Below are 17,737 nucleotides of genomic sequence, written 5' to 3'. Positions count from 1 at the left end.
TGGAGAATAACTATATCCGGGCCCTGGCGCTTAATGGCTTGTAGGACTAATCCCCTTTTTATTTTGTCCCCTAGGCCCCTGACATTCCAGGTGAGCATGCACAATGGGGGCACCCCTACAGTCACAGGGGCACCCTCAGTGGGTGTAGCTTGAAGTGGTTGGGCCATTGAATCGTTGGGATGGTGTCGCGTGTAATGCGTCGTTAGGTTCAGTGCAGCTGTTGCATTGCGTGATGATGCATTGGAGTTTGCCGATACTTAGAGTATTAGTATATCGTGTGGATTGAGTGATGACTATGAACAAAAACGCGAACAATAAAACTGTATCCCCATCCCCCCTCCCTGCTCCCCTGCTCCACGGACAAACCCCCGCCCGTTTCCCCAACATTGCAGAGTGCTTTAGTCCTTCCCCAACTATCTTACTTGCTCGTGGGGTTGGTGAGTCCCTTACAGGCACTAACTGCGCCCACCTTACTCAGCTGTACCAGGTCCAAGGTCCTTCGCGTCACACTCAGTTCTTCCCATATATAGTCAATCTTCAGACCGGAGCCAGTTGTCCAGAGTCAAGCGGATCTTGTGGAACGTCATAATCCGTTGCTGCCGTGTCATCTTGACGAGTCGCGTGGCTGGTCTGACTGCCCATTTGCTTGCCGTTACGGTGATTTGGCCGATCTCTGTGTGGACGGTGACGCTGCCCCACCTGCCTCCAACCCTCCAGCCAGTCTTGTGCTGCCTCCGGTGTGTCGAAGAACCACGCCCTGCCATCGGCCACTATCCGCAATTTTGCAGGAAATAGCATGGAGTATGGCAATTCCCTGTCACGTAGTGCTTTTTTCACCTCTGTGAATGATTTGCGGCGTCTGGCCACCTCCGCCGTGTAGTCCGGGAAGAAGGATAAGGTTGCGTTCTGGATCTTAACAGGTGGGGATACCCTCGCTGCTTGCAAAATTGCATCCCTGTCTCTAAAGTTAAAGAGTCTGGCCAGCACAGGCCGTGGCGTTGCTCCTGGCTTAGGAGTTCCGCCCGGAACCCCGTGTGTCCTCTCCACTGAAAAGAAGTGGGATAGTCCTTTGGGTTGCAGTTTGGTCTTTATGAGATCTTCGATGTAGAGGTCCATTGCGCCCTTCCCCTCTGTCTCCGGAAGTCCAAGGATGCGCACATTATTCCTTCGAGAACGCCCTTCTTGGTCGTCCAGCTTATCTTGTAGAAGTTTGGTGACTTTCTCCATACGTTCCATGGCGATTTGTAGTTCCGACGTGTCTTCTACAACAGATTTCGTGACCACTTCTACCTGGGAGACTCTTTCAGTAATTTTTTGGAAGTCCGCTCGTAACAGCGTGACTTCGGAGGAGATGGAGCCCACCGTTGTTTTGACGTCTGAAAGGGTTCTCATAATGTCCTCCAGCGTAACTTTCTTGGTCCCTTCCGTTTCTGGGGTAGCACCCGTGGAGTTACGCCCATTGCTTTGCGATTGTCCGTGATGGTTGTATGCAAACTTATCCAGCTTGGTCTGCGTGGATCCACTCCTAGTTCCTTTGCCCGCCATGATTCCGGGGCTTGCGGAGTCCGGAGCCGTCCCCCGCTGCGCCGTGGTCAGCTTTGTGCGACTCTCTTTGTCTCTTGCGTGTGGGTCAGGGAACAGCGGCGTGCACCTCGTTATGTCGAGTGTCTGGTTGAACTGTCCTCTCAGCCACCTATCGATACTGCGTCGATCCCTCTACGGACGTGTTACAAACCAGTGGCCGCTGAAATGGCTGTGGTGACTGCGGTGTCACGCTCCGCTATACTCAGTGTCTAGCGCGCCGTGTCGTTGTCTGTCCTCGATTGTGTCCCGAGCATGGACGGCTACATTGGCCTTTATGTTGGGCCTCCCGGGCTGGATCAGGTCAGCCGCCACAACGCCAGGCTGAGTGTCTTTCCGGGTGTTCACAACCCGTCCAACGTGCCATGTATGGTGTTATCACCACTGGTTCGGCCGGAGCCCCATCAGGTTTTCTCCTGCTTTGGCGTTTAAGACCGTTGCACCCCTACTGGGCCAGGACTGCCACTACTATCATGCCAGGATGGGCGCCGCCAGCTCCTTTTGTGTTTTTGCGCGTGATAGCGCCGAATCTATTGTGCGCCGGATTAATGATTAGGCCGCAGTGCCCTCAGGAGCTCTCACGCTATGCTGCCGCCATGCTTGGCTGCTAGCCACGCCCCGCATACTATATTTTTGACACAATATGTATATACCATGATATTTTTGGTTTCAATATTTTTTCAGTGAACCAAATATAACATTTAGACGCTTACACACACTGGTCTATTCAAGTTTTTTCCATATGTTACACTTCTCTTAATTTATTTATTATATTTACCCTGCAACAGTGCTGACTTGGAATAGTTGTCCCAGCATGCACTGTGAATATCTGACAGAATAATCACTTTTACTTTTGGTCCTTCTACATATAGAACTATCATGTGTGCTAAGCTTGAATATGTATGTTGAGTTAGCTGCCCTGTCATAAACCTGTATTTCCTCCACCTTGTGACACTTGACATTTTTGTATTAGTTGTAATTATAATTGTACTAGTTTTTTGATTTGAGTACTTCAAGCAGCAGCAGTGCATTTAGGTCCTGACGAAAGCTGCAATACCACTGTGAAGGGTTATAGGCTGAAACATGTCAACCTTCGATACTAGAAGCTGGTCTAATCATTCCCCAAGGTGCCCAGGAATGCACTAATAAAGGTATTTGAGAGCCCTGTAGCTAGTTGTAATCACCACCTAAATTTTGATCGGCTGCCTTCACTACTCCAAGTTCAGTATTATGGATATTTTACAAAAAACATACCTGAGCTCCTGCCTCTCAGAGAGGGGTTGTAGCCCGTACCGTAACTAGGCATCACAGTATCAGGAGGTTCCCAATGATGAAGCATGCAACCCATGGTGAGTGAGGGAAATCATCCTTTGAAAGGGATACTCCGTAATGGCTAGGTCTCCAGCTACGCCAGCAGTATCTATAGACCCATGGGTTTCTTTTTGTGGTTAATGAATACTCTTACATATCAAGGAATACTAGGCATCAGCTAGTGACCTTCCATAACAGAAATAATCACACACTGCTCTTCTGGTAGTGGCCAGTCAATAATGCATTAATGAAGGGTTTAATTTTTTATGATATTTTCTAAGAGGCCATTCAGTCTTTGCTTCAAACTTTTGTAAAGCATTGTATCCTTTAATTGGTGGATACCAGGGCCAAAGTTTGTCAGGAAGATCAGTAGTTAAACACACTTTGGAAAGCTTAGCTATCTCATTCACATTCATAATGCATCTCTGGCTAATCTAGTATGCTGTGGGAATTGCATTAGTTTGGAATAAAGTTTAATTTATTTTGTAAAATAGGCTCTGATGTATGCTGTGTACCCCCTACAGATTTATTAGCAATCCTTCCTGGCAGCCCCCAGGCCTTCTGACACTTGAAGGCTGGAAAAGTATGTGAACTGAAAGTGTCCAGTTTAACAGGCACCATTTATAAGCTTCATGTCACTAAGTCGAACAGAATTGCATAACCACAATGCCATACCACAGCCAAAAAATTTGTCACAGAATGTTAAAAGATTTCTCGATTTGTAGCCCTTGTTTACGACCAAATCATACACAGGTGCAAATGACCAAGTATGATGCGAAGATCGGGTATGCGCCGACCGAATTGTTTCCGGGACACAAACCTGTCCGTACGTCTCATTCGTAGCTGAATCGTGCCGCACTTTGGAGCCGTATTCCAACTGAGCGACTACGATGCATGATTTCGACAGCTGATCCGCTGCTGTCTGAAGCGTACTTCAGTGGGCCGTACCAGGCCCCCCTTCACCCGGGGCCCTTCGGATTTGTCACGGGGGTGTGCCCATGGGTCCCCCAGAGCCTGGCATGCACAGTGTGGTGGGCACCATGGGGTGCCCACCACAGGGTGTACGCTGTTCTCCACCCACCTCTTTTCTGCTACTGGAGCATGTGTACTCATCTGTACTTGGGCTCCCATAGAGTTAAATGGGAGTCTGATCAAATCGAGTCCATAAGCACATGGCAGCATCATACTCGCTCCTTCGGACTCCTAGAGCATGTCTCGCTTGGAAAGCCCTCTGGATCCGAGTGGTAAGGAGAGTTTTCCTAGCGAGATCAGAATCAGGCCCTAAGTATGTGCTGAGGATGCACAGTAGACATCAGAATGCACATCTCTCCTACTTTCAAATTCTTTATACTTTGATTGATTGTGGATCAGACTTTGAAACTTATTTAGTCATATGTGGCAATAACCCATTTTCTGTGCTAACATATCAACTGTTTTAAAGGCTTTTCATACAAAACACAGCACAATTCAAACTTGAGATAAGACCAGACTATTTAATTGTCATAATTTTTCAGTAAATCACAATACCCACCAAGATATAATCCAAGATTTGTTCCACGGATGTAAACCTTGATTCTGTTTCTGTTGCCATTCTAACACATATCTGCAGTAGTCCAGCAAACTAAGAGAGATAGCAAAAGTTGAGTCATAGATGGAAGTGTATTAGTAATTAGCATTAATCCACATGCACATTAATTTAGAAATTACCAGTATTTCATCAATGTATATTGACATCAGTAGCATAAGTTGAAAACATAAAGCATGATTGCAAGAGTAAATTCTACCACTATCCATATCCATTAATAAATAAATTTATTCAATCAACTTTGGTCTAGCCATAAAAATGTTCTATTATTTGTTATAATCACAGTAAGTGCTTTTAAATAACTGTGCTTTAAGTTTACAATACAGTTATAAAATATGACATGACTTAGTAAATAATAAGGTTTAATGATATGATATTCATTTATCCTGGTGTCTGTAAGTTAAATAGTATGTTCCTGCCTGCAAGACAAGTTGTCCCTTTTTCCTTCAAAAACTTGCACAAAATATTCTTGTAGAGCTTTGCCTTTTGTAAAGGGAAATAATGGATACGTGAGTGGATCCTGCCCTAGTGCCAATAATTCAATTATCATTGAACCAATGGCTTGGTGTAGTAACCTTTCTTGAAAGGACCACATTGCCTCACTGATCACAATCCACAATGACAAAACTTGACAATGTGGATTTTGACAAAATTTTTACAGTCCAGATCTCTTCTCTTCACATGTTGATGTCCTTTCAAAGCTACCTCAACTGCCAAAGCAGTAACCTGAAGTTCAAAGAAGACCAATAATTATCAGGAACACAGAACCTTCATAGACCTTAAAATGTATTTACTAGGGTAATCGAGTATGGAATTAAATCTGCACAAACCTGATTGCAAGAAACATACTACTGAAACACAACATCAAACACCCTAGAATCTTTACGGACAACCTATCCTTTAGGCAATTTGGTTACATCCACCATCATTGTATCACTAGAATGGCATCTCCAAAAATTTGATAATTATGTCACCAGTCCAGGAACGGGGGATCCCCTATATGTTGGACATGCAGTGCAAAAGAATGTGCTTAGTTCCGAACTGAGACTTGTTATACACTCAGAGGGTTAGTGAATCATGAACTTAGACTGCATGTGTAACAAACATCTGTGAAATACTAACAGGATTAAAAAACAAATCTTAAATAACTGACATCTCCCCAATCATTACAGATGCATCTAATACTGTGAGGAGCATACAAAATTAACTAAACATCATCACCAACTGCAGGGTTCTCAGGCATTTTCTTTTATGTAACATATACTTTTTAAAAGGGCCTCAAATATTTCTTGAACATGCAGCCTGTGGCTGTAGGGAAGCATTGTTCTCAGCATTTTAATTACACAATATAACATCTTAGAGCCAATTAACTTGAAAGTGAGACCCCTCATCCATGATCTGGCCACTCTCCATGTAATGTTGAAAGAGATACCAGTCACCTGTCTGTGCACGGGATGTCCCCAACGTATCTCAACAATAACACCAAAGCTGTGCAGCCCACACTAGTGGAGGTTATGTCATTAATAGGCTGTACCACATCTGCCCGAAAGCCACAAACAGGTGGGCATCTTCAGGCTAGATGTAAAAACAAATCCACTGGGACAGTCAAACACCTAGGACAACTGCAGGAACATGAAGGATCTATATAGTGCAACAGTTTAGGTGTATAGTATATTCTGTTCAGAAAGTATAAGTGTATGAACTTGTGACTGTAACTTATTGACGCTTATTTCATCTGCTCGTAACAGTACCTCCATATGTTAGGCAATAGAGTCACACTCAGTTCCTAAGGCTGTGGTCTGGAAGGGGGAAATATTTGCCATAAAATGTATATTGGTTTGAGACCCAGCCTCTCATTGTGGGAGCCAGGAACATTTGCATCAGCAGGGAAAAGTTCTCAGGTTCAGAGGAATAAGAATCCCAGCTAGTCATGGCAGCATATCTTAGCCCATAATAGGTGAATGGATCTAAGGATTTGTCACACCAAGTTTAGGACCTTGCTTGCAACCTGTATAGGAAGAGCAGACCAAGCTGCAACAGACCTAGTTGAGCAAAAGTGTGTTTCACCAGTCTTTCCATCAATTGGGGCAGTGGTGGGTTATCAGAAGTAGGCAACTCGAGGTGTATACCATACCTCTGAAACATATCTTAGCTATAGACAATATCACTCAATACAAGCACTTAATGTTCCTATGAATCTGCCAGGCCTAGCTGCCTGGTATTGCGAATGGTTACAAGCGACCCAGTGTCAACCTGGTCCCTCATAAATGGCAAATGTTGGGCCCTGCATTGCAGGTTAAGCTAGTATATAGCAAAGTGGGATTGCACAGCGAAAAAGTGTCTTCCAAGCTGCATTACTGATAGCCCATCCCATCATATGGTTGAGTTAGCCTCACTCAGCACAGTCGCAAGAACCCCTCCTCCCCGACGAGTAAGCACCAAAAGCAGCCTGCCAATGAAGTGCACTCCAGGTGGGATTGGGATGTTGTTAAAGAGAAACAGAAATCTAAGGAGCAACGGGGGCAGCCATGGAAATAGGGAGCCAGACTCACCACCCGACCTGCGCAGCCAACCTATCCACCACTGGTCCATAGTTATACTTAAGAATTTGTTGGTGGTTCCTGCTAACAATGATGCCTAGGTAGCAGAAAGACCTGTCCTGCCAACCCAGGGGATGTCACTGTTGGGCTTTCTAGAAGTGTTACTGAGAAGAAACACATCATACTTACTCCAATTATTGCATAGGTCAGAGAAGCAGACAAATCTTATTAGATCCCTTATGATTGGTGTTAGGTTTTCATTGGTATTCTTGACAAGCATTGTCAGCACATAATCCTAAGGATATGTTGTTCACACTGTAGGCAGATAAGTGGCTCTATAGAAACAGCAAAAAGAAGTGGGGAGAGGAGACACCCCAGCCTATTCGAAATGCCTAAGAAGTGTAGACAATGATGAGGCATCAAGCACATGATCAGTATGAAGGAGTTAGACCATCTTTACTAAGTAATTTCCATGCCCCATTCTACACAGGACTGACAGCAAGAAAGGCCATTTGAGTGCATTAAATGCCTTTTCAGAATCAAGATGCATAAAGGCCACTTGGATTTCCTGGAGAATATGGTGTACAAGAGCAAAGAACATGCATAGGTTGTTGAATATAACACTAGCAGGGATAAATAACATGCATATGTTGTTGAATGTAACTCTGCCGGAGATAAAGTCCGACTGGGCAAAGCTGGACAACAGATTCAGTTTTTCTGCTAGGACTGGGGTGAGTATTTTATCATCTAAATTTAACAAGGACAACAGCCTATTTGATTTAGTGTCACTGGGGTTCTTACCTGGTTAGGACCAGGGAGATGGTAACCTCTATAATAGTGGGTAACAGATACCCCCTCAAATAACTTTTGATAAAGCTCCCAATAGTTGAGGAACTAGATTCTCCTTGAATGACATACATTTTGGTGGAAAAACAGGCGCCTTTCCATTAGCAAGGCCATCTACAGTTTACTTGACTTCATCTAAAGTCAATGGATCTAATATGTACTCTCCTGCAGGTGTAAATAAAAACACAGATGCACATGCCTTGGATGAGAGCTTAGTCCTGCGTTTGGCTTCTAATATAAGGCTGCAACATTACATCATCCAGTCTAAAGAGTGCATATGTGCCATACTAGTTGATCCATGGTACAAAACACTTCTGCCCACCTTCATTCCCTTTTCCAAGGAGGATATTTTAAAATATAAGTGGTGGATTTTAGAGCAAGCTGGAGACTTGGAACAAGAACGGCTGGAACTTCGAGTCCTACCCCACAGTTCTGGGGTGCTGCCTTCAACTTCCAGAGAGGGCAGTCTTGTCTCATAGCAGCCAACGACACCATCAACCAAAAAACAGGCCACAACAGCAAAAGAAGGTCTGGACCCAATGTCTGCATTGTATTGGTTTTCAATTGGCAGGACTCAAGTCCAGTGCAGAAGGGATGGCAAAACAGGTGGAGCAAGTAGCACCACCAACGACCATCCACAGGACGTACCAGGAGTATGTGGATGATCTATGTGGATCAAAATTCATTGATGTGTTGGTATGGGAAGATGCGCCAATGGCCAGAGATCAGCAGGCTGGCAATAAAGTAGCTGGCTTGTCCTGTCACCAGAGTATCTGCTGAACGTATATTCAGTGCAGCTGGTATGGTCGTCAAAGTGAGAAGGACCAGTCTCTCACCTCAAAATGTGGAGAGATTGACTTGATAAAATGAACCAACATTTTATACCACACAATTACACCGTTCCTGAAACAGCAGCACAGGAGGAGGACGAGGTTGATTGGTCTGAAATTGAATCAAATGTGTTAGCTGACCTACTTCTGAGTGAACCACCTGAGTTTGATGAGGAACTCTTACTTCCCGGACGTAAAACGTGACTGCCCACAGTAAGGGCGGCGGTCCCGTGGGGGTCATCAGGATGGCGGGCGCATCCTGCATTATTAACATTGCGGCGGGCGGTGCAGAAAGCACAGCCCTCTGCAATGCTAAAAATGCAAATTGCGCACTTCAATGCACAACGTGACAGGCACCGTGCGGTGCCTGCCACGTTGTACAGTGAAGTACAGGGGGGTACCATAGGTACCCTCCATATGCACCCCCCACCCCCCAAAGTCCCTGGGGGCCCGCAACGGGCCCCCACAAGACATTCCCACACGCCTTTCCATGGCGGCAACACCGCCACGGAAAAGCATGTTCCCGCCCACATCCTAATATGGATGCCGGTGTCTGTTAGACACCGCCACCATATGAAACCCTTTTCCACCTGGTCATTGACCGGCCGGAAAAACAGCGGACGGTCTCTCTGTCCGCCGCGGCCCCCCCGCCATAGTAAAATGGCTGGGGGAAATGGGTGGCGGGTGGGGAAGGATGTCGGGGGGATCGCCACCACCCGCATGGCGTTGGTGATCTGCCCGACATCCTAATGGGGCCCTAAGTATGCCAGTGCCCATATAGCACCTTTAAAACATTCTCATTGAACTTCTTTCTTTGCAAAAAACCTAAAAAAATATTAACTAGAACATTAATATTTTTGTGTCATATGTATGCTGCTCCACCTTTTTTATTAGTCACATATATATTGTCGGATTGCAGTTGAAGCAGTGTGCATTGAAGAAGCCTCCACTATTCCTTCATGACATTAGGGACAATGCCTGCCTGCCTCAAATGCCTATTGCCTAATGCCTATTTCTTTTTGCATCACTTTGCACTAGAAGGGCTACCCCATAAAATGAATTAATATTCTAAGACTGCCTGCCAAGACCAAATTACAATGTGTTGCCTGTATCAAAGATGATTGAATACCTATCTAAACTACTCGTGCTTGGATTGGATGAGGTCATTTCAACTGTAGCAACTGTGGGTGACTGATTGCGTGAGTGATTTCTTATGTTGGTTGATGATCCAGCTGGTGGCAGAAACTGAGGGAGCGTGTTTGTTGAACTGTACTAAAGGAAATTTCTTGAGATAATTATTGATTAGCACTGTTTGGGGCTTGAGTGATGGGTGTTCATTTTTTCCCCTGTAGGTGATGATCAGCCCTTTCACAATTAACCATATTTAATTAATTGCGGGGTTGTTCTCTTTTTTTCTGGTTCTTCAGACACCAGAATAATCACTTTAGTTATCAAACAAAAACCTATGCAAATACTGCAATTCTCTTTCATTCTCTACTTGTTCCTCAACAGCAGTGCACTGCACTCCATGGCTATCTTGCTCAGGTCATTGTGATTCATATTCATGATGATGATGACTGGTCTAGGATGGCGTTACTCAGTGTCAGGATTGGAGGAGTATCATGTCAGAGTGGGACATTGAGGGCGAATGATGTGCCGCTGCTCATTGCCCAGATGAATGTTGGCCTAGTGTTGTTGTGTTTGTCTTTGTCAAACCTTTCCCCAAATCCCATTACTCATCCATTCATCAAACCCCTAACCCTCTTCCCCGAGCTGTGTGATTTATTGAGGTATGGCTTAAATTACACTATCAATGGCTCACACACTTGGTGGGGCAGATGTGATGAAAGCAACACCAACTTACTGTAGAATCTGCTAAGCAGTATCCCACACCAGCCCATTACCAACCCACACATTAAAAATGATCCATATTTTTTTTAGATCTAGAATGAAGAACATCAGTCATCAGCATCATCATCATTCAGGCCTTGTGTTGCCTAACCGTAAACGCCTAACCTAAGGTTGTCAACTCTAGACTTTGAGTCTATTTTTGATAACTTGAAGATTTCACAAATAATACTGCTAGTTCCACTTTAACCAAAACTTACTAGTATTGCTATGTTTTCTACTTTAGCACAACCAGGAATTCTCTTGGTGTCATCAGGTAGTACCCAGGTGGTGTCAATTCCTTTTAAATCTTTGATTCATATATAACCCTCTTATTCAGTCTTTCTACTTCCAATTAGTTGCATTCAATGGATAATCAATCAATCATTCAGATCAATCCTTTAGTTGGAGCTCACCTGTGAGGAACTGGAATTCGGACCTCGCTTGTGAAGTGTGATGCCTCCTCTGTTATTGCTGCATGTATATTCAGGTAAGACAACAAGTATGGATGTGATTTAACTTAGTAAGAAATAAATTAACTGCTACTGTTCTTTATCTGGATAGTTCAGAACTTCGACACAACATAGGTTATCATGGCAGCATTCTCCGTAATAGTCAAGATAGTTAGAGAAGTATAAGCCTAGACTCTATAACTAAGTTTGATGCTATCTCTTAGGTTACATGCACATAAACAAGATGCACAAATCTACTTGAAGGCAGCAGTGTAAAGTAAAAGTAAAATAAAATACTTCAGGCATGAATTTAGATTCTAAAAATAGTTTCCTCCTTTATTTCTATACAAAGCAACCCACCTTCTCCATGCAAACCATATGCCCACCCCTCTCCCAAATAAAACCTACCCAAGCCACAAAAACTTAAAATGTCCAAGAAAGTCTCTCCAGTCCCAGTACCAATCCCAACTCCCTTACCACCCTCTCCGCCCACCCCCAACAAACATTAAATTCCTTCCAATCAAAACAAAAATAATTAAGAAAGGGCTAAAAGAGGGCTGAAATAGAGCATTATGGATGTCGGTCCGGATCTTGTCCATGCTCTCCTCCATCGAGGTGAGCTTACCCTCAATGGAGTCCAGCTACTGCAGTATGTGGTGCAGCAATGGCCTTTTGCCATTCTGGTGGGGCGTAGCAGCAGCTGGCTGGCAGCTGGGCAGCAATGGTATGGCCGAGAAGCTGATGGGTACCGGCTTCATTGGGTCCCTGCAGCTGCGCGTTTATTTCTTCCTCCTGCTCTTCCAGGACCACCAGTTGCCGGTATTCTGGTGGGACACACTCTAGCCTCTGCCTCTGCAAACAGCTGCTCTCTCCTGCCTGCCAGGTGGTTCGGACGGACCAGCAGGAGCAGCTATAGTGAGAAGAAAAATGACAAATTCTAAATAATGCTCTCTGCAAACAGTTGTTTTAAATAATTGGGTGGCACAGTAGCGGTACATTGCTGGTCCCCTAGGGCCATTGGAATTTATTTGATGTGATTATGGTTAGGAGAAGTTCAAGGCCAATTTTATGTTTTCTTTTACCCACACATGTTGCCAAACGCACAGACTGTGTGGCTGAAAATTAACAAGCAGAGAATAACATCACAGGATTAAAAAACAGTGATTGGATTTTTTTCCTACAGTCAGACACTTTGAGTTGAACAATAAATTACTTCTCATTGCTGAGTATGACATTATGCACTATATTGAGTACAAGTTGTGTGTGGTGCTAAAGTAATGTAGCCATGCTCATTGCTAGCCAGTGCCTCTGCTAGCTTGCCACTGTCTGCAGCTGTAGTTGACAATTATCTATGTTTAATTCCAATGGCCCTGCTCTTTTCCAAATGCATTTATCTTTCTACCCTGTCTCCAAAGAGGCTTATGAATAATAAATACTATACTACGTCAGTCACACACCTGTGTGAAATGCGGATACTAATAATTATCCTGCCTGTCTTAAGTAGACGTTAAGGAAAATGAATCTAATGGACTGCACAACAGGTAAAGGAACAGATTATATGGATTTTATTTGGCACATTCATCACTGTGTATCCCATATGCCAAACTTGATATCAAATCATGCACTTAGTTCCACTTTGCTCTGTGGCCTCGCCCACCACCACATATTTCCAACAAATTCATTTGCTGGGTAGTAACCAAGGAAAGGAAACTTGATTTTCTCTACTGCAGTGGGTAGGGTAGAGGGACTAGACAGGTAGGGTACAGCTTTTTTATATATTATGCAGAGGCCACTACACTGATCATCTATTCATCTTTGGCTTATTCAGTCATGGTTCAATTCAAAAGGGAAAAATCAGAACAAGTGTTAATTAATCTGTTATTAGAAACCATGATATATGTTCAGGAAGTACGCCACATGGGTATTGCATGCTTAAATGTGGCATATGCCAAGAATGGCCCACCCACACTTTCACTCACTTACCATTTCCTTTCTTTTAACATACCTTTCTTTCATTCATGTCTCCCTCAAGCCATCAAAGCTCATTATGTGAGATTTTGCTGCACTGCAGATAGACGAGGCCCAATTCATAACTCAACCACAACAGTGGCTGATAAAGCTAGGGGAGTTAACCTCACTCCCATTTTTCATCATGACGAGTGATGCCATGGCAATAGCTAGTGAGCATAGTAACTGTAAGAAATATATGACTTACCAGTGCCATCCCTGCTGCTGCTTCTCCCCCTTCAACTGAACCGTTGCCATCTCCTCCTGCAATGGCACTCGAGCCAGCAGCACCGATGTTCTGGGTGGCTAGAATAAAACATTACACATAATTCACGTCCCAGAAACATAACCCCAAATATAATGGCAATGCAGCACTACAGCTCAGTTAGCAAGTCAGTAACTTCCAAATATCACTCTGGGCATTTCATTGGTTGGTTCACAAAGTTAGACAAGCCAGGCATGGAATAATGGTCAATGAATGGGTGGCACATGCAATGAGAGTGGGACCTCATACTTTTTTCCAGCCTTGCTGGAAAGTGATTGGAAACTGTTGGTATACTTAACTATAAATAAACGGGTCTGGAGCATACTAAATTGCGGCGGAGGGTCCATGATAAGCATGGCCACTGTCTCATGAACTGAACTGTGTTAGAGCTAGGCATACTCAGGAAAAGGAAAGCCTTCTGAACAAAGATACATGGTGATTTTTGTTTAAAATACTAGCTTACTTGGGCCTGCTATCTGAATCTTCACGAATCACAATAGATAACACCAACAATCCAACAGACCAATAAATACCCCAAGATCCTACGGTTCTACACTAAGTAGTCCACAACAATCATAAAAGGACTTACTGGGATCAGAAGAGTCCTCAGCAGCTGCTCTGGTGGTTGGCGCTGGCTGACCAGCGTGCCCCACACCATCAGAATCCTCTCTCTTCTTGCCCTTGGGTGCTCATGAAATAAATTAAGAAGATAAATAAAGATAGATTAATGATTCTGTTAATAATCTCCACAAAATGTGTTGTGAAAAGCAAATGCAGTCACTACAACACATCATCTATAGTACTACTAGTCTAGACTCAAGTTATCGACTGTTGTTAAATTCATATTCCAAATCTCCTTAACAAAAACTACATTTGGAACTAATGTATTGCAGTGAATGATCTTTTATTTTATTCTATTCCCATTTCTCAACACCCTTGATGAGCCAACTCAGTCTCCCTTTTTTACAACACATAGATGCATACACCACATCATCACTGTGACTTGATTAAATAACCTGAAACTGTACGAGCTACATAAACAAAGTCACAGAGATACTTTACTATACATAACTCACCTCTGAGTGTAAACAGCATGCTATTCAGAACTTTTTTTTAGCAATGTGGAAAACCAACAAACACAACAAAGAATTAATACTCACCGAGCCCCGGAATCTTGACCCCTAGCAGATGGTGCAGGTCCTGTTCCCGGTAAATGTCCGCCCAGCGGTGCCTCAGCTGCTGGGTGGTGCGCTGAACCTCACTGGTATGCTGCATACACTGGTGCACCATCCCCCAGCACTGCTGGCACTCCCACTGGAAGTAGCCGCTATCGAGCCTTCCACCTGCTAGCAGCATAGAGGGCAGTTGACACTGCCCAGAAAAAACTAGTACTGCCACTTACTCCTCTCCAAATATTGCCCAAGGCTGCACACCTACACGGCAACGCCGCCCACATGGAAGCTGTCCCTCTGCCATGGCGCTGGGTGTGAAAATAATAAACTAAGAAGGGAAAGCAAGAGAAAGAAATAAGGAAAGAAGGTAAACTAAATTAAGTCAAAAAAGTCACAAAAACATGAAAAAAAGTAGAAAGAAATGTAAAATACACAAACACAAGAATACACACTATTGTAAAAAATAAGAATTAGGGGTAGAGGAGTATTAAGGGAGGAGGATCACAAAGATTAGGAAGAGATTATAATTAAGGGTCAGCACCATAAAAGAGAGCAGAAAAACAAGATGGCCGCACCCATGCCCACCGCGTGGTGCTGCTCATGTGTGACTTAGAACGCAAGCACACTTCAGGACCATGTAGGGCCATTTCCACGCGATTTTGGAGTGTGCTGACTCACTCTACAGTCCCAACGCAACACCAACAGGCATGCCGGTAAATTCCACCCGAATGCAGAACTCGGCAAAGAGCGGTCAGAGCATTTTTGCGGCGTGGCAAACTCTTCCCACCTCTACCTATTACAATGGAGGCTGTCAGTTTTGAAACCGCCAGGCCATTCCAACTGGATTCTGATGGGCTGAAAGAGCGATGCCAGTCGGCACCAGCATTTAATCCAAATGAAAAGTGTTTTAAGTTGTCTGGATTACAATGCTCAGTTTTCTGACATGGAAAGCCTTCACAGAGTGAATTTGGGGCTCCGAGCATGGCCCCCTTCTTCCTGCGGCCTCCGGTTAGGGTCCACCCCTATTGAACCTTCTACCAAGTGTAGGAGAGTAGGGTCTGCTTCCTATGGTCACCCCCACTTTTTGCTGTGATTTTCTGTTTTTTTTTACTTTAGTGTGGCTGTGGGCCTGCTAATCAGACCCACAGCCCAGCTGTTCTCTCCCTAAATTGATACCATGTACTTTAGGTACATACCTGATTGGATATTGGGTCACCTTTGTGAGCCCCTGTAGTGTACCATAAGCACCCGGGGCATTGGTGCATCCAAGGCCTACAAGGGGCTGCAGCATGTATTATGTCAGCCCTGGCTGGCCATCCAAACTGACATGGTGGAGAAGTGTGGCTCACTGGTTAGAAGCGGCAGACCCTGAAGCAGAGGTCGGCCTGGGACCAGGGTTCAATTCCCGACGCGGCAGGGTCTTGGGTCAATGTCCGCGGACTCGATAATTCTCGCTTAGGTGCCTAAGCTAACCATGGGTCCCACTCTGCAAATCTGGGCAATAGCTTGCTTAATCTCCACAACGGCCCCAGCAACGCCGGGGATACCTGGTTTCACCGTGGGGTGCCCTCTCACAGGGATAGCCAGGACGGGTTCCCCAGCGGTATACAGCGCCAGGACGCCACGTAACGAGGTAACAGTGCGCTTTACAAGTATACATACACTACACACATCACAGGCTGATCACTCAGCTTGGGTAAGGTGGTGTAATCACCCCTTACTTAGATATAGTATATCTATATCTACCTTATATATAGACACATAGTAACCTATAAGTCACTCCTATGGCAGGCCTTAACAATCCTGGAGGCAGAGTGCTTGGTTTTATGTGAGAGGGTGACCTAGCATGAGCTGAGCCCCTCTGCAGCTTTCAGAACCCTCTCCTTATAGCTGTTCTATGATAAAGCCATACCATATACTCTTAAGTGCATTATAATCCTCGCGGTTAATGCTAACTTTGGTTTGGCTTTATCAAAACATGTCGTGTAAGGTGTCAAACACTTTGGAATACTACCCCCCCCCCCACCAATTCTGACGGCGGGGGTAGCATTCCACCCTTCTAGAGGGAAAAGACATGTATGTTACTGCTTTACCCGGTTAAAGTTAAACAGAGCCCCAGCATCACAAAATGGATGCTGCTGCCACAGACACGAGTCTGGCCTCCTGCTGCTGGGGGAAACTCCAGCAAGGGAGGCCCAGACAATAGGTTTCCTGTCAAGGGAGGTGGTAGCACCTCCCCAGACAGCCTGTAGTGTATTGGGGCAGGGTGGGTTGAATGGAAAGATGCTTTTCCAGACACTGCCTGGGGCACACAAGGTGCTCCATGCATAGCCCGGTTCAAACCAGTTGCTGGGGCACTCTAGTCTCGCTCTGACGCAAAACTGGACAAAAGGAAAGGGGTGTAACCACCCCCTTCCCAGTTCCACCCATAGGAGGGACCAAGCAGGTAATCCAGCCCATTTTCTTAGTATAAAGATAGATGCTGTGTCCCCAGGACTTTATATTATCCTGGAATGAAACTCTTGGACCTTCTAAATTCTTTTCCGACTAGAAGACTGAAGACATCTCCCTTGTGGTCAAGGAGTGACCACCCTGTGCAAACAGGCACCACCAGTAACTTGCCAGTCTGCTTTGTCGACGCTCCCGATGGAACCCGAAGACTCAGTGACACAGAAATGGGACTCTCAGACTTCTCTGACTCCAACCCACATCCACAGCAAAGCTGAGACCCGTGGCAGACACGAGAGACATGGGACCAGACACCCTGGACATCCTGCATTTTGCTAAACTGCATCAACTCCTAAGGTAACTCACAGTTGTGCATTGGGGTCCGTGAAGCCCCAGACCCGAGCGCCACTTGCACTGAAGCTCAGCCCTCCACACTCCACGAGTGTCGCGTGGGGCCCGCTCTTGCATTTCAGCTCAATGCGCCTTCCAGGTTGCTAGCCCGCTGGCTAGTGAACCCCCTGAAGACAAACTTTTAAAACCAAACTGCTTTCCTGGTTGCTCCAGGCTTGCTCCAGCTTCCCTGCAAAGGAGAAGCTCCTCAGACCTTCCTGGTCTCACCCGAAGCCAATCTTCACTTTCTGCGTGGATTGCTTTTGCTGAGGCTTGTTGGGTCCAATCCGGATACCGACACCGCTGTCAACTAGATCCTTTGTGGGACAGCTTGAATCCAGCTCCTGGTTGTCCTCAACACCTCCTGGACCTCGTGGCTGCAGAGGCTTCCCCTCTTCACCTGAGATCATCGCAACATCGCCT

The 17,737-nt window shown here is 45.1% G+C and overlaps 1 protein-coding gene across 2 annotated transcripts in view; it reads right to left on the bottom strand.

The window, feature by feature from the left end:
• ABCC12 (ATP binding cassette subfamily C member 12) overlaps positions 1-17,737 on the bottom strand; it is a 1,077,363-nt gene that overhangs the window by 178,382 nt on the left and 881,244 nt on the right. For both annotated transcript variants that reach the window (XM_078670535.1, XM_078670536.1), the window contains one exon: positions 4,424-4,513. In XM_078670535.1, coding sequence (XP_078526661.1) covers positions 4,424-4,513 — 90 coding nt within the window. The remainder of the gene's footprint in view (positions 1-4,423; positions 4,514-17,737) is intronic.

Source organism: Lissotriton helveticus, chromosome 12, assembly GCF_964261635.1.
Source record: "Lissotriton helveticus chromosome 12, aLisHel1.1, whole genome shotgun sequence".
Classification (NCBI taxonomy): domain Eukaryota; kingdom Metazoa; phylum Chordata; class Amphibia; order Caudata; family Salamandridae; genus Lissotriton; species Lissotriton helveticus.
The sequence above is the reverse complement of the archived record's forward strand: the minus strand, read 5'-3'. Positions and strand labels throughout refer to the sequence as shown.